At 30.2% G+C, this 24,459-nt stretch overlaps 2 protein-coding genes across 2 annotated transcripts; one reads left to right on the top strand and one right to left on the bottom strand.

The window, feature by feature from the left end:
* Positions 1-412: 412 nt before the first annotated feature.
* On the top strand, positions 413-3,555 carry LOC132946716 (dihydroorotate dehydrogenase (quinone), mitochondrial). Its single transcript, XM_061016774.1, has 8 exons — positions 413-1,083; positions 1,221-1,430; positions 1,564-1,763; positions 1,830-2,024; positions 2,082-2,265; positions 2,336-2,489; positions 2,565-2,724; positions 3,347-3,555. The coding sequence occupies exons 1-8, from the start codon at positions 1,081-1,083 to the stop codon at positions 3,399-3,401; spliced, it is 1,161 nt and encodes a 386-aa protein (XP_060872757.1). The 5' UTR covers positions 413-1,080; the 3' UTR covers positions 3,402-3,555.
* A 1,714-nt stretch (positions 3,556-5,269) lies between these two features.
* LOC132946715 (uncharacterized) lies at positions 5,270-20,649 on the bottom strand. Its single transcript, XM_061016773.1, has 3 exons — positions 20,278-20,649; positions 7,820-7,876; positions 5,270-7,739 (listed from the first exon to the last, which is right to left on the bottom strand). Exons 2-3 carry the CDS (start codon positions 7,869-7,871, stop codon positions 6,613-6,615), a joined length of 1,179 nt encoding a protein of 392 aa, XP_060872756.1. The 5' UTR covers positions 7,872-7,876; positions 20,278-20,649; the 3' UTR covers positions 5,270-6,612.
* Between the last annotated feature and the right edge of the window lie 3,810 nt (positions 20,650-24,459).

Here is a 24,459-nt window from a genome sequence, read left to right on the forward strand (position 1 = left end):
AAAGCATAGAACTATTAATAGGCAATGGGTCGATGGTAAAGACGCTAAGACTTCAGAGGATTGGTCAATGTTAATAATATTGTTAGCACTTTAGCAGTGTTGTATGAGTCCTATAGTTATTAGTCATTATAGCAGTCCTAGACTCGTGGCTTTATTTTAATTTCTATTTTCTATTAGTAATATTACTAATTATTAGTATAGTCAAATACTGTGTACGATATACATACGTATATGGTAAAGTACGCGATCTTAAGTCTTACCACGGTCTCGTGTTGTAAGACCACAGATTATAAATAATTTTCATATAATCTGTGGTAAGACCGTGAATCTTACCATCTTAGATCGTGGTTCGTGGTTATCAATATTATCAGTTATCAGTAAACAGTTATTATCACAGTAAATTGTGCGCGAGGAACCGTGATGTAAAGACGTGTGGAACACGGTCTTAGATTATGTGTAATGTGGATTGTCGACATGTAATGTCATTGATTGTAAATACTAGTAGTTATAATCAATGGTTAATGTGTACAGAATGTAGTAAATTAATTTACAGAATACAGCACGTTTTAACTCACTTTTTAGATCGTTGAATGCAGTCAAGAGTCGTACACAATGTACTGATTACGGATGTGCTGGGCTAATTATTATCAACAAGTTATTGTTAATTGTTAATTTTTATTACTTGTCAGTTGTTACATCGTAGTTCATAATTGTTCGTACATCATACCGTTCTACGATCTGTCAATGTACGTCCCACAAATAGGTATTACATAATATGTTTTGACCGATTTAAAACGTGGGTTAGGCGTACCTAACAAATTAAACGATACAACACAAATCATTTTTATTTAAGTAATTTAGTCGGTTTCGAACAATATTACCGTCCACGACAATTTGTAAGGGAGTTTGTTTATTTGTATGTACCTACATCGCACAGACATCCAATTCATATAGTACTGCAGACTAATACGTTATACATAATAAGTACATAGTGGAGGAATTCCGAACTTAATTCAACTATTTTTTTCTTATATTTTGGTTTTAGAAAATAGTTGTGTAATCTAAATTTAACTAGGCACAATGGTAAGTTATTAAAAATTTTATTTGTTGAATTTAATCTATTGAATTATGCTTAAATTGGCGTAATAGAATTAATTAACTGTATCTCATAATAATATTCTGTTGAATACCTATAGATTAATATTCGTTCATTTATTTAGGGTTCATTAAGATCCTTGGTTTACATTTCTACCGGAGGATTTACTTTATGGGCAGGAACAAATGTTATTACACTAAATGAAAAATTTTATAAGAAATATGTTATTCCTGCATTCTTTGCTTGTGATCCAGAAACAGCTCATGACCTTTTAACATTTTCTGGAAAATATGGTCTTATACCAAAATCATTTTATAAAGATCCACCGATATTGGTAAGTTTAACTTTTTATCATCTATTTATTATTCTCATTATTTCAACAAAGTAGTATCATTGATTAGGTATAAATACTAGTATTTTCAATCAATGGTAGTACGAAATCTGTAATGATACATTTTTTTTTTTAGAAAACCAAGTTATGGGATTTGAATTTCACCAACCCAATAGGCCTTGCAGCTGGGTTGGACAAACAAGGTGAATTAACCAAAGCATTAAAAAATGTAGGGTTTGGTTTTGTAGAGGTTGGTTCAATAACACCTCTACCACAACCAGGCAATGAAAAACCAAGAGTGTTTAGACTTTTAGATAGTCAAGCTATTATTAATAGGTAAAAATTGCACTCAGTTTTAGTGATAACTATTAATTTAATGTTATACATTTTATAATATGTTAGATATGGATTCAATAGCGATGGTCATAATGCTGTATTTGAAAGGCTTAATAAACTTAAGCAAAACCAAAACTTTGATGGTATTGTTGGTGTTAATTTGGGAAAAAATAAAGAGTCTGAAGATGCAGTTGCTGACTATGTGAAAGGTATTGAAAAGTTTGCTCCAGTTGCTGATTATTTTGTTATAAATATATCCAGGTAAAATAATTGATTATTTTACATTCTATATAAATTAACCTTAAAAAAATTGTGTAGTCCTAATACTCCGGGTCTGAGAAATTTGCAAAAGAAAAAAGATCTCATAAGTCTACTTTCAAACGTTATAGAAGCAAGGAATCAAGTGTGTGGAGAACGCAAAATTCCATTATTATTAAAAATAGCTCCGGATCTTACTGATCAAGATAAAAAAGATATTGCTGATGTAGTTAATGATAAAAAGGTAAAATTATATTTTAATTTAATAATATTAAGTTAAGACTGTTCTAAAAAAAGGGCTTTTTTAATTTTAGTGTAAAGTTGATGGATTAATAATCTCAAACACAACTGTTAAACGAATTGATGTTTACAACAATCCCAATGCATTAGAACCTGGTGGTCTCAGTGGGAAACCTTTACAAGAAGAATCTACAAAACTAATTTTGGAATTTTATAAATTGACAAATGGTGAATTATAATAATAGTACCTATAATAGCTTAGTGGTATTTATTTTATTTAATAAATTCAATTTTATTATTTAGGTAAAATTCCTATTATTGGAGTTGGCGGAGTATTTAATGGTCAAGATGCATATGCCAAAATTAAAGCAGGCGCCTCACTTATACAAATTTATACATCTTTTATATATAATGGCCCATCGGTTATAGTTAATATAAAAAAGGAACTAGAAAGTCTTCTTAGGTAATAAACATTAAAATTAATTTATTTTTTTATTTTTTATTATTATTAGCTTTCAGAACATAACTATTATAGCTCAACAATCATAAGTATATAAACAAGAAAATTGTATGGAATAAACTATCAAAAAATATATTATATAATAAATCCAGCCTCCAAAATAAAAGAGGATAAACGTTACACACTATTGTTATTTAGAATTAAAACGTTATACAAGTTTTACGTTTTACTTTTTTAGAATAGTGTTAATACCAATTAAATTTAAAAATAATAACTAATGCGGTAATGGCCCAGATATAGAATATAATATAATACATTTTTAGATTGTTTGCTATGACAAAAATAAATATTTCTACGAAACCAATATACCTACATTTTAAATAATTTCTTTTTGCGTTATTTTTCGTTTAATCATATTCTATAAATTACGTTTTGCGTTATGTTTTGTTTAATTATATATTTTCTGTATATATTATATATTTACGAATTTCAATCGTTTATTTGTCAAATATAAAGTTATTTTAACATTTACAAGCTATGTTTTAATGTTATCATAACACTTTTATTTCACAGTTATAACATATTTTGTGTTTTAATTTAATTTATTTGCATTTTTTGATTTTAGGGAAGATAAATACAACTCAATATCTGATGCAATTGGTGCAGATGCCAAACTGTAAAGTATAATAATTATATTTATTTCAAATTTGGAAATTAAGAATATAATTTTTTATTCACATACATATTTTATTATTATTATATTATATAATCATTAAAAACATTTTTATACAAGCATTGATTATAGTCAATAACATTGTATGATTTTTAATTTAATTGTTTTTTTTTTTTTTCATTGAAAGGTTCAAAATCTAGGGTTCGGCTAAGTGGTTATTTTTGAATTCCAATTTATATTTATTGTTCTTTGAATTGTTTCATTCGCTAAATTTTGTTTGATAATTAATGAGGAACTTTTAGAGGGTTACTCTTTGACAAAAGAAAATCATATTGGGTCTGTTTTTACTATAGTTAGATAGGTACCCACTACCCAGTCACAATGCTGTAACCCAGGGGTGGCTAACGTTTTTCTGATCATGTGCCAAAATTTGTTCTAATAAGTAGAGAAGAGTGAAATATAAATGCATATTTTTATTATATAGATTAACATATTTAAAGATTGACAAGAAATATTCACGATTTAAATTGTTCTTAATACAATGACACCAATTTTATTTTACATATTTTTGTAAAATTACATACCTAATTTTATATATTTCACTAATTTGTAAATATTTTTATTTTTTAAACTTAGACTTAGATTTTAAACTGTGACTTCTATGGCAATCGGAAATACTTAAAATATTGTGCAAATTAAAACATTGAAAAATGATTAAATTTTCATCTCAATGAATTTTAGGTTTTTAGCACATACAATTTACAACATTAGAAACAAAAAATGTACTCATAAATGACAGTTTGCAAATCGTCGAATCAGCGATGGAAAAATTAAAACTATGAGGACAAACAGTGGCGAGGCGTGAGTTTTTGGTTGGGGAGACATTGACAAAAAAAATGGTTCTAATACGGTGACTTCGATAATTGAGGACTGATGTAATACGAACTGCGAGACACGTCTCATAGTGCATATGTATAGTAAACCCCACTCACATTAAAATTCCCCCTGTACCCACGCGCCCATAATTAGGGGACGTCTTTTTGATATAATACCATATTTGGAATGACCCAAATCGACAGTCCGTACGCGCTCGATCGAACGCTTCTAATCAATTTTAAGAATTTTATAACTGTACAACAAAAATTCGATTTTAACAATAAATATATTGAAACATACATCATATTTATAATATATATGACGTTAAAATTTGTAAATATATTAGGATAAAACAAAATTATTCATCCTGTGATCTAAATCATGAGTGGGGTCATTGTCTCCGAGGACAAATAAGAGGCGTTGTAAAAAAGAACATTCATGATGTTACCAAAAAACATCCAGGCTTTATTGATTTTAAAACAATCAATAAATTATTATACGTAATGATTTAATATTTAAGTTGCTTCGGTTGATGCGGATGAACATTCTTTTAGCCGTTTTAATAATATTTTGAAACGTAAAAGGCAACATTTATCATTTAATCATTTAACATAAATTAATATTATTTAATGCAACCCATCGCATTTGAGTAAAAAATAATGAATAGGCATAAGAACATTTTGAGTGTTATTAGTTTTTTTTAAATAATTTTTGATAAAATAGTTTTTGCATTGTCAAAAAACTTGAAAATTGAATACAACTTGTAGAAAAAATGCTTGTATAATCGATTTTTGTGATGTTTTTTGGAAGGAAATTGGTAGTTTATTTGTTATAAGTAAGAATTTGAAATTATATTGAGCGGAGTAGGTATAATATTTTGCAGGGCACCATACCACTCCGTTCACCTAAACTTTAAATACTAATCTCATAAATTGTATACACGTCCAAAATTAAATTTTTATTGATCAAAGTACTCAAAAAAATATTTTTCTCATTGGAATAAGGAATTTCAATATTATATTATTATTATAATATATGTTAACATTAATCACTATTATATACTAATATATATATATTTTTATATTCATACAATATGAATTTACTATTTAAATTAATACAATATGGGTACTTTTAAAAATAATAGTATAGTCAGTACCTATTATATGTATTAAAAACATACAAACGTTTATACAAGATAAAACAAAATATAATTCAGAGAAGTATTTCTGGATAATAGTCGTAAGTCTTTAGATATTATAATAAAATGTGTATTATTAAATCAAATGATTGCTCGACTAACTGTACCAACGCGTATGACTTAGATCTTGAAAACAAAAAGCCACTTATTCTATTATCTATTTTACTTATTGTTCATTTTATTGTAACAGATTGTAAATAAAAATTATAAAAATAAAAAAAAAAAATATATCTGTTATAACTTAAGAAAAAAAATCATTTATGCATACAAGTTTTAAAATGAGGTGGCCTATCAATGGCTACTACTTCTGCATAATATCGTGCTAGATTCATTGACGATTCTGACATGGACCACTTATACGGCAATACCTGGTGATGCCGCAGTAGTGTATCTAGGATTTTTTCAAGGGGGGATATACAATTTTTAATAGACATTCAGTGTAGACATATTATATATTTTATATTATTATATACATGTTGTATTGTGTACAACATTTTGTCTTAATAATGGTCTTAATAACTTAACTTCATATTGTGTACATTAAATATGTATACGACAAACGTCAAACACTCATCCATTTAATCAATAAGTAGCTTAATCGTGGACCTAATGACAACTTACTATTAATTTAACGAACTTTTTTGTACTATTATTTTCAGTGTACGAGGGTGGCATGGATATGTCTTGACGTGTTGAAGGGTCGTGCACAGAGGTGCGGGGCGAACTGGTTTGCAGGTGGCTTGCGGTTGGACACTGGAGACATTGGTCGGTGGGCGAAATGTTTTTAATTCTATTTATTACGGCCTATATCACGATTCGTCGGCTTACTGCCAAAACTCATTAACGGCAAAATTTCAATTTTTTTTTTTTTTAAAGCGCTTTCTAGTGTATAAATTTGAGCTCTATAATTTGTGTAAAGGCACTAAACATCGAAATCTCTATATAAACTTTTTTTTTTAGCTTTTTTGATATTCATTATTATTATATTGTTTTATTGTAAGATGTAAGAATTCATTAAACCGTTAATGTGATTGATTAGTGACTTAGTGTGATGGGTGTATGTGGTATAAAACATTAAGAAAATTATAATATGCTTTTGTATTGTAGGACAAAATATAAACAAAATCTTAGAGAAACTTATCAATTATTTAAAACACCATTTATCAACAATTTCATTTTTACAGATAGTGATATATGGCAAGAAGCCGACGAGTATAACTTTATTTGTGGGGTTTATCAAAGCACCGCAACAAGACATTCGCTGAAATAATCTCTTCGTCCGGCTCCACAATGAGCGGCGTTGTCTAGGACTAACCACGATTACTGCCAGATCCATTTCTTCATCACTACAACCACAACCGGTTATCGGATCTTCAGTAAATTCAGCAGGTTCTGCTTGAGGAGGTGCTCTGATCCAGGCACCTTGCAGGTTGCCATTGGTGGATGAATTCTGATTAATAGGGAGATGTGAATTCTGATTAATAGGGAAATGTGAATTCTGATTAATAGGGAGATGTGAATTCTGATTAATAGGGAAATGTGAATTCTGATTAATAGGGAGATGTGAATTCTGATTAATAGGGAAATGTGAATTCTGATTAATAGGGAGATGTGAATTCTGATTAATAGGGAGATGTGAAATAAGCGTCTCATGTGGCCAATAATCCTCAAACTGTGTTTCTGATGGAAAATATTTCTTGATATTATCAAGACTAACCACTGTGCAAGAGTTACCAGGAAACAATTCATCTCTGATACCCTGAATTTTCGAACAGAACTTGAGATAGGCCAAGTTCCAATTTTCTATTTGTATAGCTCCATGCATTAGGTTTTCAATATAGGCGTTTAAATTATTTTTAAAGTAGAATAGTGGTACATATTTTTGGTTATCTATAATACAATATGGAACAATGGATTCAAAGTTATCAATTTGTATAAAACCACATTTTTCTTCGTAACCTTTTTTTTTTTTGCACAGTAGTCTAAAATAACATACATTTATGAATGTATAAAATTCATGAACATCTTCTAAACTGACAATATAATCTTCTATTGCTAAGAATCTCTCTTTCCCAAATGCAAAATTATTATGTTCTTGATTAATGACATTTAGTATAAGTCTTGCTTCATCATCAGAGATATAGTTCCATCCCAGCACCGATGAGCATATATACATATCTAAATGTACATATTTTAAATAGATATTAAGAAGCTGAGTTACAGAAGGTGTAGAAGGTACAAGTTCAACTATTGCTATCCAAAATAATCTACCTGTATTGCACAAAAGAACATATATTATAAAGTATTTTTATAGGCAATTTCAAAACATAAATAAATTTCCGATAACTTACCATTTATACTTTCATTACGACATTTTTTTACTGTATTATTTCTGAAATCCATTTCCGCTAAAAACCAATAAATCATATTATATTATGTCTAAATATTATTTAGAAAATATCAAAATACAAAGAGACCAAAATCCTAGATGTATTGATTTTACAATTATGTGTGTGCGTAAGTCCATAATAATTTTTCATGAGCTTCTGAAATTAGAATTTTGACAAAATTCATCAACATTTTTACCAGTAAATTAACAATTTTGTTTTAATTCAAAAATTATGATAACAGCTCTCATTAAGTGCTGGGCCTAAGGCCTGAACCCATTCTTTAATAAACAACTCAAAAGGATTTTCATCATTTTTATAAACTTCATGACTAAGTCCTGTGTGGGCAAAATTGTATTCGTACATAAGATCAAACATCAGCTGATAATATTATTGAAAATACCACCGAAAGCGATGATGGGGTACCCAAATTGCCTATCTAATACGCCGCGTTAACATAATTCTATTATTGAAATTTGAAATATTGAGCAGCGTCAGGGTTATCAATAAGTACAATACAATTGTATCTTGAATCGTGAGTATTACATAGTTTTAAAGTATCAGGTATCATGATTTATGATACATTTTATTCAAGTATCGTGTATCTTGTTTTGACAAAAGATACAAGATTATCCCAATAAACACAATCCGCCAAACTCCGTGTAAAAGACAAAAAAAACGGCTTTAAAAGTTGTGATATCATTTTATAGCTAAGTCATTGAACTATATACATAATTTATGTTAAATAGTCAGCTAAATAATTGAACTGACCTTGGCGACTTTAAAACTCTTGATAAGTAATACATTACCTATTTCATTGATAATATACTATATTATTATTATAGTATTTTTAAATTTTTAACTTAAGTTTCCAACCCAAGTTCAATTATTTAACAGACTATTTTAACATAAATGATATCTATAGTTCAATGACATAGCTATAAAATGATATCACAACTTTTAGAGCAATTTTTTCTTATACTTGGTTTTTCTTTCTTTCAGTCAATTTATTTAAGTATATTAATTTGTATAGTTATACCTATGTGTTATATGTGTAAACTAGTCTATTTTTATTTTCTTATTTGAATTATTACCGTCTTTATTTATTAACTTTTTTTATATTTAGTTTTCCACAAAGAATATAGTCATTTGTTATCTAGAATGTCTTCCGAATCGCGCAATATTTAATGAAATCAGACGGCCTTTGTTACAAAAGATTTTGATATCGATAGCGCTTCAAAAAGTAGGTAGGTACACTTCATTTTTATAATTTACATCAGCCACGAGATGGTTACTAATGGAGGAGTAATCGCCAAATTTGGAAAATATCGGAGCGGGTAATCTTCTTTGCTCAGGCACGGCACTAGAATTTTTTTCCAGGAAGGGCAGAGTGGGGCAGATATTTTTTTACGTGGACTAAGGTTTTTCCAACAAATACTGAGGTTATTTAAATAAAATATAAATATTTTCGTATCATATAACATAATATAGCTATTAGCTAGGTACCACAAGTTTTTATGTTGTATGCTCTAAAAGTCTAAACAAATAATATGAACAAACTTTTGAATAGTTAAAAATGTTTTAAGAATAATGTCAAATATTTTTCATGTACCTTATGTAAGAAAATTTTAATCACAGACCTTCAACAACTATATTCATAATGAATAATGATGTTAAAAATAATGATACAAAAATGATAATTTCTTTATGACTTTAATATTATATAGGCACCTTTGGGAATGAATAATTATGTTTCTTTTACTTACCTACATTTCATAAATATAAATATAAACTAAAGTAATTGTGTTTAGTAATGAACAGATGAATTTGTTTGAATCATCTTCAATGCAATGATTTGGGATACCTACCTTTGTTTGTTTATTTTCATCCAGTTATTAGTACTCAATGAAAGTAATAATTTTCAGTGGTGGGGGGGCTGGTGAGGGGGTTGAACTGTTTTCTAGGGGGCTAGAGCCCCACTTTGCGCCCCCTTAGCGCCGTATCTGTCTTTGCGGGTGGCACGACGACGATAGGGAAGTTAGATCAGTTTGAATAGTATGTTGAGTAAAATGAAGAGTTTGACCACTAATTCTTAAAAAGGAAGTGAATTAAACCGGAAACGTTGAAGTCTCATGGTAATATTATAAAAAAAAAACCATGCGCTACTATATAATTATACTAATATTACATTATATTAGGTGTTATACACATTCATCAGTAGGTATCTAACAACTGATAATTCCATTACCTATACTCAGACACTAAGTATTGCAGACTATTAAGATTTAAGTTCCTTCACCGCTTATTATAACGATAAAATGGTTCTAATGTCCCACACTCGACAGATGGCAGTTCGACACTCTTATATTAATATAGTATATTTTATAACCAATGATAAAACTTATTACTATGTATAAAATATTACGTACCAATATTAAAATGTAATTTCACACATATTGACATTCAGTTAGTTTTTGAATGTAATAACACAACTACAGTTCCGGACATAACATCACATTAATGACATAAAATTAAATATTTTTACGTAACATCAAGAACGAAGAGAAAATGGGTAAACAAATTTTTCATCACACATGAAAATGTACCGTAAATTCTTTGAAAAAATAGATATAAATTAATAAATTTAAACAATATTATTATTAAATACAATATGCATTTATTATTTCGCTGTTAATGTTACGAACATTACAAAAATATCCATAGGTAGATTTTAATTTACAAAAATAAATACATATTTATATAGGCATAATTTGTTTATAATGTTAATAATTATTGTAAATAACTGTTTAGCTCAATAGCTTAAGACAACTGTTTAGTCAAGAGGCTCCTACAGTTGTTTAGTGTTCGGCCTCGATGACTACACCACCGAAATCAACACTATAATGTTGTACTGTATCAGAACCAGTGATTTAATAATATTGTCAGTCTATGACCACATACAAGGATTGACTGGCAAATACGGCTCTTTTGCCAGTCAAGAGAATAAACATTTAACTATCAGCACATATTATATATTACAGTCGATAGTAAATAATTAATATTTAATAATATCTATACGTATGTACTATATGGATTATGGATATCTGTGGGCGACGCACATAAAAAACACAGCGCACTCTGGTCGTTCGCCTCAACCGGCTCGAGTACCGACTACTAAGTCTCGAACTCGTCCTCCACCGTCCTCCACCCAGTCGGCAGTCACGTTATCACTTATCGACGAGATATATAACGGGACTAGAACACCAGACTAAATGTCCTCACGGACTCTGGTCGGTTAAATCTTTTGTGCCTCTCGCCTAAATAATATAGCACAATAATTACGCGCGCCTCCAACGACGAACAGATTTCTCTCTACGATCTGTGGTTAGGTGACCAACGTGTGAAGGGGTGAGTGAGGCCACCGACGTTGAGGTCCACACGTATGTCGAATACTCAAATACATAATAGCGGACATCAGGGCCTAAAATACATCTGATTTCAGGGGACACACCACACACTTATTAATTGAACTGTTACTTTTGGGCTTTGAGAGTTTTCTATAGCAAAAATAAAACCTGTGGGGGCTATAGTCGTAGTTAAGGGGGGGGCAGTCTTGTAAAGTATTCGAATTCTATTTTAAATACTTTTTTTAGAAAGTATTCAAATACGTATTCCGAATACTTTTATTTGTATTTTTTATTCATTAAAAAATACTTTTTTCCGATCCAGAAAAATAGTTTTAAATTTGTGATAAGACATATTATAAATCATGAACATTTATTTTATTCTTTGAACGAAATATAATATTGCCCCATGATATGATTATTTTTATAAACACCAATGTGTGTAGTAAATTGAAAAATATTTTAATATTTTTGTATGTTATCATCATCAATTAGAATATAATTTATGTAACAAAATAGTTTATAAGAATATTCAACGTTTTTAAAAACAAATTTGATTATGTTTAGAAAATAATATTGGGTTTGTTAAATAAACTGTAATAATAAAATATTATATGTATATTATTATGTATGTAGATCCTTTAAGTTATATTTATTATAAGACAAAATAACAATCTAAATCTTTAAAATCCGATTTATGATTATAATAATCAGTTTAGTACTTTCATTTTTTTAAAATATTTGAACTTATTTTAGACATAAAATAAACAACAATACATATTTATAATATGAAATAGTAACCTATACCTAATTATATTATATTATGAAAATATTCTATAAATTACGATGCTCTTACTAGTTAACTTTTCAGTAGATATTAAAGTAAAAAATATTGTCTTTCAAGTTTCAATAGACACAGCATAGAATAATTTAAATATTTTATGTACCTTCATGTTTAGTTATTTTATACTAAGGCAGGTACCTAATTACTTTGAATTGACCCATTAGCATTTCTTCTTTTGTTTTTATAACAAACTTGTCCATAATAAAATAAGTAGGTAATTAATTTATGTTAACAGAATAGGTAACTAGTAAATTAAAATATTAAACGTTTAATGTTTGTTATTTTTAAAAATACTAAAAACACGTTTTAAGACTTGGGACACACATTTGTCATTTAGGGGACACACTTTGATTTTCAGGGGACACGGTATTTTAGCCCCTGGCGGACATGGGCCCGACCAGATGTATTTAGCACCAACACCCATGAAGTGAAACCATCTGCGACACGTCGTGTATCGGTCGTGCAACGTACCGAAATCATCGTAATAACGGCAAAGCGGCTTAACGTAGGATACAGCGGCACATAACGACGCACGTTGCGTATAAAACAACAAAGTTGCTAACAAAGGCGAATGACAACAAAGAGCCGTAGATCTAGGCTGGAAGAAATGCGCAACGACGGGCCGTAACTCGGCAAAGGTCGTCGGGGACTAACTATACTCGCTGAGGAATAAGAATCTACCTTGCCGCGCACGCAGCGACCGATTCCCCACCCCGCAACCTTGTCAGTGGCGTAGACCTGATTTCTGAAAGGATTGGGGATCAAAAAAAGTAAACAACATAGCTAAATGGGAGGGGAAAATTGGAAAATCTCCCATCCTCTAAAAACTTTTTGTTAAGGTAATAAAAAGCCTGCAGTGAGGGGGATCTGACCCCCCACGTCCCCTCCTTGTCTACGCCACTGAACCTTGTCATAATTATAAACATTTAGTTATATAGTTAGAGATGGGCAAAATATTTTGAATATCGATGTTCGCGATGTAGGTATAGATGCATCGAAATTTATAACCTCGATGGTTTAGATGTATCTGATTCTTGTGAAAAAACCTCTATGTTTTTCGATGTTTAATATAAAAATGTTTTAATTATTTTTTAAGCGTTCTATCACGGGTAATATAATTTGCAAATTAAGATTATATTTTTCATCATAGTTTTACACGGACCTCACATGACAGTATGTACTATGTTTCAAATTAATTATTTTTTTTAAAATATAAATTCAAAGTATTTTAAAAAAAGGTACAATATGAAAAAAACCATCGATAACATTATTTTCGATACGTCGAAGACTTTAGTCTTGTAGTGTGTGGAACAAAAACCTCGATGTTTTCAAAACAATAAAATATCGATGTATTTTGCCCACCTTTAGTTATAGTTACAGGTACGTTCTTATTCCCGGCGACTGTAAACTGCGCCCAATGTACAGGTAAACACGAAAGCATACATGTAAACTGCGCCCGAGTTCTTATCGTGAGTAAAAAGGTGATATGTAAACTGCGCTCGAGTTTTATCAAATGTAAAAAGGTGACATATGTTACATAATAATATGTAAACTGCACCCGTCTAAACTTTTAAAAATTGAATAGCTATATTTTTGCCAAATTTAACAAAATTACAGAATTACTAATCTAAAATTACAATCTTTAATATTATGTTTGATTCGTTACAGTCATATTATAGCATAAATAATTAATAGAATAAAATTAAAAATTAAAAAAAATATATAATCTTAAAAAGTACAATATTAGGACAAAAAAAAACATATTGTTGATACATATTCATCAATTGGAGTTTGACCACTGTTATATTTATTAGTTAAATGTTGTAACGTTTTGCGTTTATTTTTTGTCTTAGAATTTTGGTATTTAAAGGGTACATTTATACTATTTAGTTTAATATATGTAACTCAGAGGCCGATTAGTTTTCCGAAATTTAAATTTTTCAATTATTTTCAAGCTTTTTTCGCGCTGCGAAACGAATTGTTCGGCCATCGTGACTTCACTCATTAAACTGAATACGATATGTACTAAGTAGCCCCTTGCCGGATGTAGTGATTGATAAGCCATCAGTAGATGCCGTATTACTGCAATAACTATTCGATAACGTGTTGGTATTTTTAGACAACAATATAATTTCTGTAATATAATTGCAAAAGTACATAATCATAGTGACTTTGATAGTTCAAAAGTTTTATATATTTTACAAACGGCGCACAGCTTAAGTTGTAAGTACCTACCTTTTAACATGGATAAAAATTTGGGCGCAGTTTACATTATACCTTTTTAATATGGATACAAATTTGGGCGCAGTTTACATTATACCTTTTTAACATAGATAAAAATTCGGGCGCAGTTTACAAAAAAAAAAGGTCATTTGGGCGCAGTGCACGTATGCCCTTTATTCCGTGGCGAGTAAAGGCCACCGGGTGTCTAGACGGCGGACATGCGTTACGTGCTTACCGGCGACAGCATAATATGCTAGCACAGAACAATTTATACGATAATCTGCAGTGTGCACATGAAAACTGATATGCGTATTGAGATAAAATTATCAACTGACTGAACAAACGAATAAATAAAAACGCAGTTTGCTGTAACGATAAATTTTAGTAACTCGATAGTATGCATACACTTTTACATGGTTTTTTTCCATAATATTAGTGGTCAAACTCTTCGTTTTACTCAACATACTATTCAAACTGGTCTAATTTCCCTACCGCTGTCGTGCCAGCTCTGAGATTTTACGAATTTGACGATTGTTCCTCCATTAGTAAATTATTAAAAATTATATATACCTATATACTATACTTATCTACTTTATAAATCGCAATCGATATTAAAATGTTTTTTAATGAAAGCTGTCAAATTTCATTGATTACTACACGATTCGGAAGATATTCTAGAAAACGAAGGACTATATTCTTTGTGAAAAACTAAATATCAAAAATGTAATAAATAAATACAATAATAATAATTCAATTATGAAAATAATAAATAGAACAGTTTACACATAGGTATAACTATACAAATTAATATACTTTAACTTTAAGAAAGTAAAACCAATAGGAAAAGCAGCTATTTTCTATGGAAAAACTTCTATGGACTTAGGAGTCACAAAAATACCTAAATATTAAGGAGAAATTAATGACATTTATTTGGGGGGGGGGGGGGTAAGAGTCTGGTCCCCACTTACCCAAATATTTTTCATCAGGACAAGCTGGGTGTGTAATGGTGTAATAGCTCGAACAGTAGTGGACGGGATCGCCTAGCAATGACTGCCGGCTATGTAGTGCGTATTGTGTAATTATGTGTATTTGTGTATGAATATGTGTATGTGTGTGGGTGTGTATACAAAAATAATAAAAAATGGTAACACGGTTTCTGGTAGGTAAGTTACTGTATAATGCACAAATTTAAATAATAGCAGTTCAAAATATATAATAAAACTCACCGTAACACAAATGTATAAAAAAATATAATAATAATAATAATAATAAATGACCGGCCCTTATGGCCAACCGAAATAAATTGATATATTGACGCAGCTATTTGAGCCGAAGCTCGTATAAAATAAATGCGGCCTTTCTGGCCCAACAATATAATAATAATAAATAATATTGAAAGGCTATTTGAGCCGCTACCACGTATAAATAATGTGACCCTTCTGTTCTAAAAATATGTAATAATAAAGATAATAACTAAAATATATTATATAAATGTCCGGCCCAACAGGTCGAACAGAATAAAATACCTATATATTAACAAAGCTGTTTAAGTTTTTAGCTCGTACTCATAAAATATAAAGATGCTGATAATACACGGCCCTTCTTGCACAACAAGATAATAATTATAAAATATCTATAGGCCCTTTTGGCCCAACAATTGAATATGTATAATAATAATAATTAAATAAATAATAATAAAAATAACTCACAATTTGTGGAGCGCGGACTAGCTAGTTCCGCGTTAAAATAAAATATAGTATATCGTGCGCTTAGCGAACACAAAATATAAAAATAGGTGCCAATTCACGCACAAATTATAATAATAAAACAATTAGGTAATATTGAAAGGTGGCGGTTTGCGCCTATGGCAATATAATGTAAAACGGCGATGCGCCACAATGGTATAAACGTATTGCCCTTATGGCTCACAATAATAAAATAATAAGCATAATAAATCTGACTGCACACCACACGTTGGTAACACAAAATATATAATATAAAAGGGTGTTTCGTGCCCCACAATTTTACTTAATAATGAATGTAATATCGATATGCCCTTCCGGCGCCCACAATTATAAAAAAAACAATAATAATTTTTACTATTTGAGTAAATAAAACACTTTATGAATCACGATACTGCTGCGACAACACACGGTGAAAGACAGAAGTCACGTCGGCCGTGTTAAATAATGTTCGCGGAGCCAGCTCGGCGACGTGCGATAACGCGGTGATAGTCAGAATAATTATATTATGTAATAATGTTACAGGTAGGTACTAATACATATCAACTCACTGGACACATTTAAATAATATATACAAAAATACAACAATGATTGTGTGTGTGTGTGTGTGTGTGTGTGTGACCAGCTGTTCCCCGTAACCGATATCCTTATGCTTATATTTAATTTACCTTATATATTGCTATTATGTTGTTGCGGCGACAACACCCATTGTTTATTGACTACCTATTGATTATGAACAAACTTGGTACTTTTGTGTAATTTAACGAGAAAAAAAAAACGCAAGACGACATAATTTATAAGTTATAATATTGTTGGGGCCGGGAACGATAAGTAATGATAGTTCGTGCAATAATAATTTACGTCGAACCTTGTTTTAAATTTTCAATTCTCAGCTATAAAAGTTGAACATTTTATACATTTTGAACTACTGAATAATTTGTGAATTTTCAATTTTTGATAAATTTCTCCAAAATTTGCCCTTTAAATGCTCGGAAAAAAAAATTGTGAATATGTACTTTTAATATTTTCAACTGCTATTGTAATAAATTATTACTAATAATATATCAGGAGCCTTGTACTAAGTTTTCAAATAAAATTGTATTGATATTTATAGAAAAAAAACTAAAAAAATTGAAATTTGAAATTGTTCGTTAATAGCTCTACAAGATTTAAAATATTTTCAAAATGATATGGTGTATGGAAAATGAAAATATAAACATTCAGTGAAATGTTCACGTATCTCAAATTATTAGTTTTTGAATTACAACAAAATAAGAGAATCGTTACACGAAAAAACGAGTATAAATATATCCAATTTTGTAAAAATATAAACTTCAAACGCTCATAAAAATTTAATTTGACTTTTTTGTAGATATTTTTTTTGAAATTGAAAAATTGAAAAATTAAATCTGAAAATGTCCGTAAACAGTTCAAAACAAATCAACATTTTTTGAAAATTGTATATCGTTTATGTTTAATTGTGTATAGAAAATGCTAATATAAGCAACCAGAGATAACTTCATACGGTCATTTGTTTTATAGTTATGTACATCTCGGCGCTTTTGAAAACTAGTTTTACTGCGAATTTTAAATGTTCACTTTTAAACCATCAAACAAGATACTGAAGTTGAAAATCGTATCATTATTTCGATTACTTATCATATTGTACAAAGACACAAAAAAAAATGTACGTTACCCAAAAACAATATATCTATATATTATATCTATATTAAATGTTATAAAAAAGTGAGTGCTGTCATGGAACACCCGGTAGAAACGAAGTTTCTTTTTCAACAAATATTATAGATTACAAATACATTTTAGTGGAACCATTCAAAATAAAAGTAAATGTGAAAAATTAATGAAAATGATTTTTATTACTTTTTAATTTCTATTATACCTATTAATCATGTTCAATAATCGAAATTGCAGGCCTGTGATAACTGAAATGCGATGCGTACCTATGTTTGTGATATAATTTTTTCTTAAAATACTTCTTAATATCTTGAAATACTGCATCGATATAGTGGTGATGTCATCGCTCGTTGTAGATTCTGTTGGATTGTTTATCATATTATGTAAATTGAATGTGTCCACAAGGAAAGTTCTAAAAGTTTCCGATTTCTTATCATTAAAATTGATGTTAATGTCACCAAATTGTTATAATTTATAAATTATAATAATATTATGAATGCATAATATGCAGATCTCATTATGCTGTTTCAAATCCTCGCGTTATACCCGTTTTCTATTACCTAGCCTATACCAAACGCGACGTACAAAAAAATTTAATCGCGGGGAAAGGTAAAGCACTATATAGGGATATATGCAACAATCGGATTATTCTACGGAAACAATAAATTTCATGAAATAAAAAAGTTTACGCGTCAAGCAAGGAGATTATAATATGTATTTAAGATGTAACCAAAAGTTTATGTTTTGTAAGGACCGTGGTATAGGTTTCAGTGTCTGGTTGTGCATGGAATACGCGTGATGTACGCGCCCAGCACTTTTGAGGATTTCCACTTTTTCGCCCGGCACTAAGGGGATTTCCACTTTACGGCCAGTTGGATGGAAAAAGGTCGAAAACCAGACTTTCGGTGCAGGCGTGACAAAATAGCACGAGCCACACATACTATTTTTTGTCACGCCTCTGTGTTCATTGATCGCGCCCATCACGACAAAGGTAATTCAGGCTAGGATCTATGCAACAACCAGACTATTCTACGAAAACAATATTTCATGAAAGAAACGATTTGGTTTTATTTATTTTAAGCGTCATGCGTGGAGGTTATAATATGTATTTAAGATGTAACCAAAAGTTTATGTTTTGTAAGGACCATGGTATATATAGATTTCAGTATAAATAATAATTATTATATTAAAATGAAATAAGAATAAAAAAATGTAATCAAGGCAAAGGTAAAAATGCATTATGGGGGGAGCTATGCATTAACCAAATTATTATACGAAAACAATTTCGTGAAAGAAAATGTTTACGCGTCATGCAAGGAGGTTATAATAATATGAATATAAGATGTAACCAAAAGTTTATGTTTCATGAGGACCGTAGTATAGTTTTTAGTGTCTGTTTGTTCAGAGAATACCCGTGATATCTGAGCTCGGTACTCTTGGGGATTTCCATTTTACCGCCAAGTACTTTTGGGGAATTCCACTTTACCGCCCGGTACTTTTGGGGATTCCCACTTTACCCTCCCGCTGGACGGAAAAACATCGCTTTCCAACGCTTCAACCGTCATCGAAAACTAAACTTTCGGCGCAGGCGTGACAAAAAATATATTACCTACGTACAATCCAATACTTATACATAATGTACTTATTACATATATATCTAATTAAATATAATAATTATAATTGCATAATATACGTAGTGTAGTGATGTATTATCAATATACGCAAGATATTTATAAAATTATAATCAATCTATCGCGGACCGTCACTACAACTTACCGCTCCCACTTTTTTTTTCCATTCTACCGATCGATCTAATAATGCGATAATATTTCAGAATACTGATCTGAATTCGTTAGAATGTCTATTTAAGATCGGCCAGTCCACATTTTAAGATTTCTGATTTTAATTCCGAATAAATCCCGAATAATCAACTTTTTAAAATTCCAAAATTTCAAAATATTAAACCTAAATTTATAGATGTTGAAGGGGGGGTGGAATTGGGAAAAGTGGACTAACCAATCTCAAGTAGACATATAAACGATCTCAAATCAGTTTTAAAAAGTATTATCGCATTACTAGATCAAACAGTATCATGGAATGAAAATTGGATGTTTTGGCTAAAATAACTGTTTAATATATTATAAATGATAGTATTTCGTCGGAAACGTTTTTTCCCGGCTAGCCCGCATCGTGCCATAAAAAAATTCGTTTCAAAATTAAAAAAAAAAAAAAACACATTATCATTGTAAAATCAATACATTCATTGCTCCGCTCAGAATCTAAAAAGGTCGTATATTGAGTTGTTGTATAATTCACAAATTTAAATAATACACGGCAAATAATATTACATCAGCACCTGCAAGTGTATGAATATAAAATTTAAATGTTAATATAATATATGGCATGCTATTTGAGCAACATAATAATACAATACAGCTGCTGTGATCAGAGCTGTAGTATAAATAAAATAACAATTCACAGCAATGTGCAAATTTCAAAAAGTTAGGTACTTACAATGTGATGGTGTGTGGTCTGACCAGCCGCAACCCGTACGGCCGTACCTATAATGCTATTTATTATGACTAGCAAATAAATATAACGACTGTGGCAATTGGCGCCTATACTAGCACGTAATAATAATAAAACGCGCTAATTATTTGCGCTCACAAAATATGATAATAGATGGCGATTAGCGCCTTTGATTATATAATATGATTGAGCGAACGATTAGCGCACACTAAAAAATGAATACAATACAACAGAGGCGATTTTGCGCGCACTATAATAATTAATATAATTAATATACGATTATTATAAAAAATTGGCGACCACACAATACGATATTTAAATGACGATTTGCGACCACAAAAAAACGATATATATATAACAAAAAAACAGCGCTTAGCTCTAGTAAACAATGATAATAATTCCACGTTAGCACTGTCAACGGAACTGACTGGACTGTGTTATTTTGCAGGGCGGCCGCGTTAAGGTGAAAAAAAAAATTGGTAAAATTTTATCTGGTAAATTTACACCATTCACACATCTAGTAGGTACACGTAATATAATACACACATATAATAATAATTGAATGGTAAAATACACATTATTATAATTTGTAATGAAAAAATGTTTTTCACTTATTGTAGTTTCGCGATAAATGTTATATATATTTGTGTTTTCTAGCTAAACCATTTGTAATGAATATATCATATTTTCACTATAGCTTGTAATACTATAAAGATTATTTATTCTTAATTATTAAATATTAATTATATTATTTAATATTAAATTAATTGATCAAACTAAATACGCGGTATATTCTAATGATACTCATTCACGCGAGTTTTTTTATAACGAAATCAATAACAATAACGTACAATGTCATCTACGAATTATAAAACCATAGCGATAATAAAGACATGGATATAGGACATAACGCAGCGGTTCCCAACATTTTTAGATATTAAAACAATATTTATGTAAAACAAATTTTGAGGCCCACTTACCTAATATACTGGTATAAAATGTAAACGCACGCACAAATAAGACAATAGAAAAAAATATAGACATGTAAAAAATCATGTATATAAAATCTCGATGTTGATGCCAATTAAAATTAATATAGATATTCGATAGGAATACTTTTTTGGCCTCAATTCGCAGAATTTCATTCTTCACCGATAAGGCGTTACGTCCCATCCATGTCTTTATGGTGAAAACGAAAAAAATAATAACATACTAAAGTATTCAATTATCGAAGAGTCTCGCTAGACTCGTTCCTTTCTGTGCGTAAGAAACACCGATAAAAAACAGCACGCAAATGACGATAGCGAGACTATTATACATTAAGTTTCGTATTTGCGGGGGAATCCCGGCACGGTCACGGCACCACGTCACTGCTGTGTGTAAGTATGCTAGGATGACACACCGCTCCGAATATAATCGTTTCTCGTACCTATATACAATGTTTTTTATGGAATTCAAATTTCTAAACTCCATTACTTATTAGAATGATATACACGACAACTTCAATGTACACCAGAGCGGACCCACTTGTTCATATTTAAAATTTTTTTTTATTATTAAGAACTATGGTTGTTAGCTTAACCTTAACGTAAATATTTACATTCTGTAAATGGTATATTATCATGTCTGTAAACTATTTAGTTACAAGTGTATTAATACTATTGTAATTGATTTCGAGATTGAAGATTTAAGTTTCGTATTTGCGGGGGAATCCCGGCACGGTCACGGAACCACGTCACTGCTGTGTGTGAATAGACCTTTATTATTCTCATTTTTCGTTCCGTGGATCGTTGTACCGTCTTATCTGCGGTCAACGGTCGACGGTCGTTGGCTATTGCTTGCAGGTATAAAATATGTACCTATAATATACGATTTATATAATATGTACATATTTATACGTGCGATATGATCGCATCATTTCTACGAATTATTATTATTATTATTATTATCGAAGAGTCTCGCTAGTATTATTATACCTATACGCGCGGTACTTTCCCATATATTTGTTTTAATTTTGAAAATATTGTGAGCTATTTAGGAGTGTTCGCGCCATGCTAAGTATTCTCTAGTAATGTTGTCGCAATATTTTAATGTAATATAGTAATCAATTAAATATATATGTATGTTATTCACTATGGTACCTTTAATACGTTGCATACTTGCATAATAGCATGAGATTCGGAATGCATGCAGTCGGTCGGCACTCTATCTGGTCAATCGTCGCGAATAAACGCTACAAGCGGGCACCCTTGACGTCGGGAAGCGTACACACGAGCAACTATAACCTCCTGCCGACCGTACCGGCCGGATTTATGTATTATGTAGAACACGGGTCAGCATAGGCGCAATTTGGGGGTTCTTGAGGGTTCTTAGCACCCCCAATATTCATATTAGCAACCCCAAATTGTCGATATCATCATCGAATTATTGACTATTATATTATGCCTTAGGTATTTGGATACATTTATTTCTAAGACCTAATAATTTTCATAATAATAATAATAATAATAATAATACATAGTTACCTATCAGAATAATAATTATAGATAAAAGTGTATTATGTTATAGGTAATTGTTTATACGTATTAAGATTAATGCGAAGGTGTATACAATTAAGTTGTTTGAAAGGAGGGGGCGTGGGTTGACATAAATCTAGCACCCCCATAAATTTAACCCAAATGGCGTCTATGCTGGTCCGACTGGTCATAACACGCACCGGTTGCAATAAGGTACACGATAGTTCCAAACTTTCTCAATCGAACCATTCTTGATGACCCGTGTATATTCCGCGGCAATCGGGAAAAAAATCCCCAGACTACAATACTATACTATACGTATACCTACTATGTTTTTAACTATATTATTTGACATATCGATCATTCGAAATATTTTTATATGCTATATTTGTGAAGTTGTTAAGTTAATTAAGTTGAATTACACATAATATATTATCGTAATTTAAAACATAATAATATTTATAATATATAGTTTTTTTAATAATATAATTTAAAATTAAAAAAAAAAAAAAAAATATAATATAAAGCCGGATTCCCACGACTTTCGTACTTGTCAAATATTATTTTTGATATTTGAAACATAGATTAAGCTTATTAGCTATTATCATAGATTAAGCTTATTAGCTTTTAGCATAGATTAAGTTTATTAGCTATTAGCATAGATTAAGTAGCTTCATATCTATCCGTGTTCCCAAAATTCACCCTGACTCCGACGGAATTGTACGAGCTGTCACTGTACCTACGTAATGCTTATGGAACCGAGTTCAAATAATGAGCAATCAAGTTGGCTGTAGGTACTATATCCACTGAAAGTGATGAACTCGAATAAGGTCAAATTATTATAGTTATAACCTCGTAAGTCATAAGTTATATGATAACTAGCTAACTATTATTCATTCAGTCGAAATTAGTCTTAGAACTTAGTTTTTCTTTAAATTATGTTTCTGCGATGTTTATTATAGTTAGTTCCCCAGTCATTGTTGTTTTTAACCTTTTTAAGCCCACTTTATGATCGAATAGAGATATCGTATTTCAGTAAAAACTTTTTTCTTAGAATTCTGTCAATAGTAATTGTATGCCATTATAATAGTTTTTGGTTTTAAATTTTTATCGGAAATATTGCTGATACCAATTGTTTTACTCTATATCGTGTAAAATTGAAATACGCATATTTTGGTGTTGGTTACACTGTTCTAGGATTAGAATTGAGTACAGTCATAGATAATATAAGAATGGATAGGACATGCCTATACTAGTTCCATATGGGGCCATGTGCTTTTTTGGGGAATCACTAAAGTTTCATGTGATAAGTTGGGCAATAAATCTGTTTCTAATAATTTCCATTAATCCTCTAAAATTTTTTTTCCAAGTTCCATAACCCGTAACCTATAGTTGTTTCTATATAAAATGTATTTTTATTGATCGACCAATATAAATATTGTGAAATTTATGTCCATACATTCTAATAATAAAAAAAGTATGCACTATGATGACGAAACTTTATTAATATATACCCAATTATAAAATATAGAAAAATTATGATTTTTCAAACAAAACGAAGAATGTTTTTTTATTCTAACAAGGATTATAATTCTCATAAATAAATATATATCGTATAAATCATATCATTGTGAGGTAAATTACATGTATA

Source organism: Metopolophium dirhodum, chromosome 6 (assembly GCF_019925205.1).
Source record: "Metopolophium dirhodum isolate CAU chromosome 6, ASM1992520v1, whole genome shotgun sequence".
NCBI lineage: Eukaryota > Metazoa > Arthropoda > Insecta > Hemiptera > Aphididae > Metopolophium > Metopolophium dirhodum.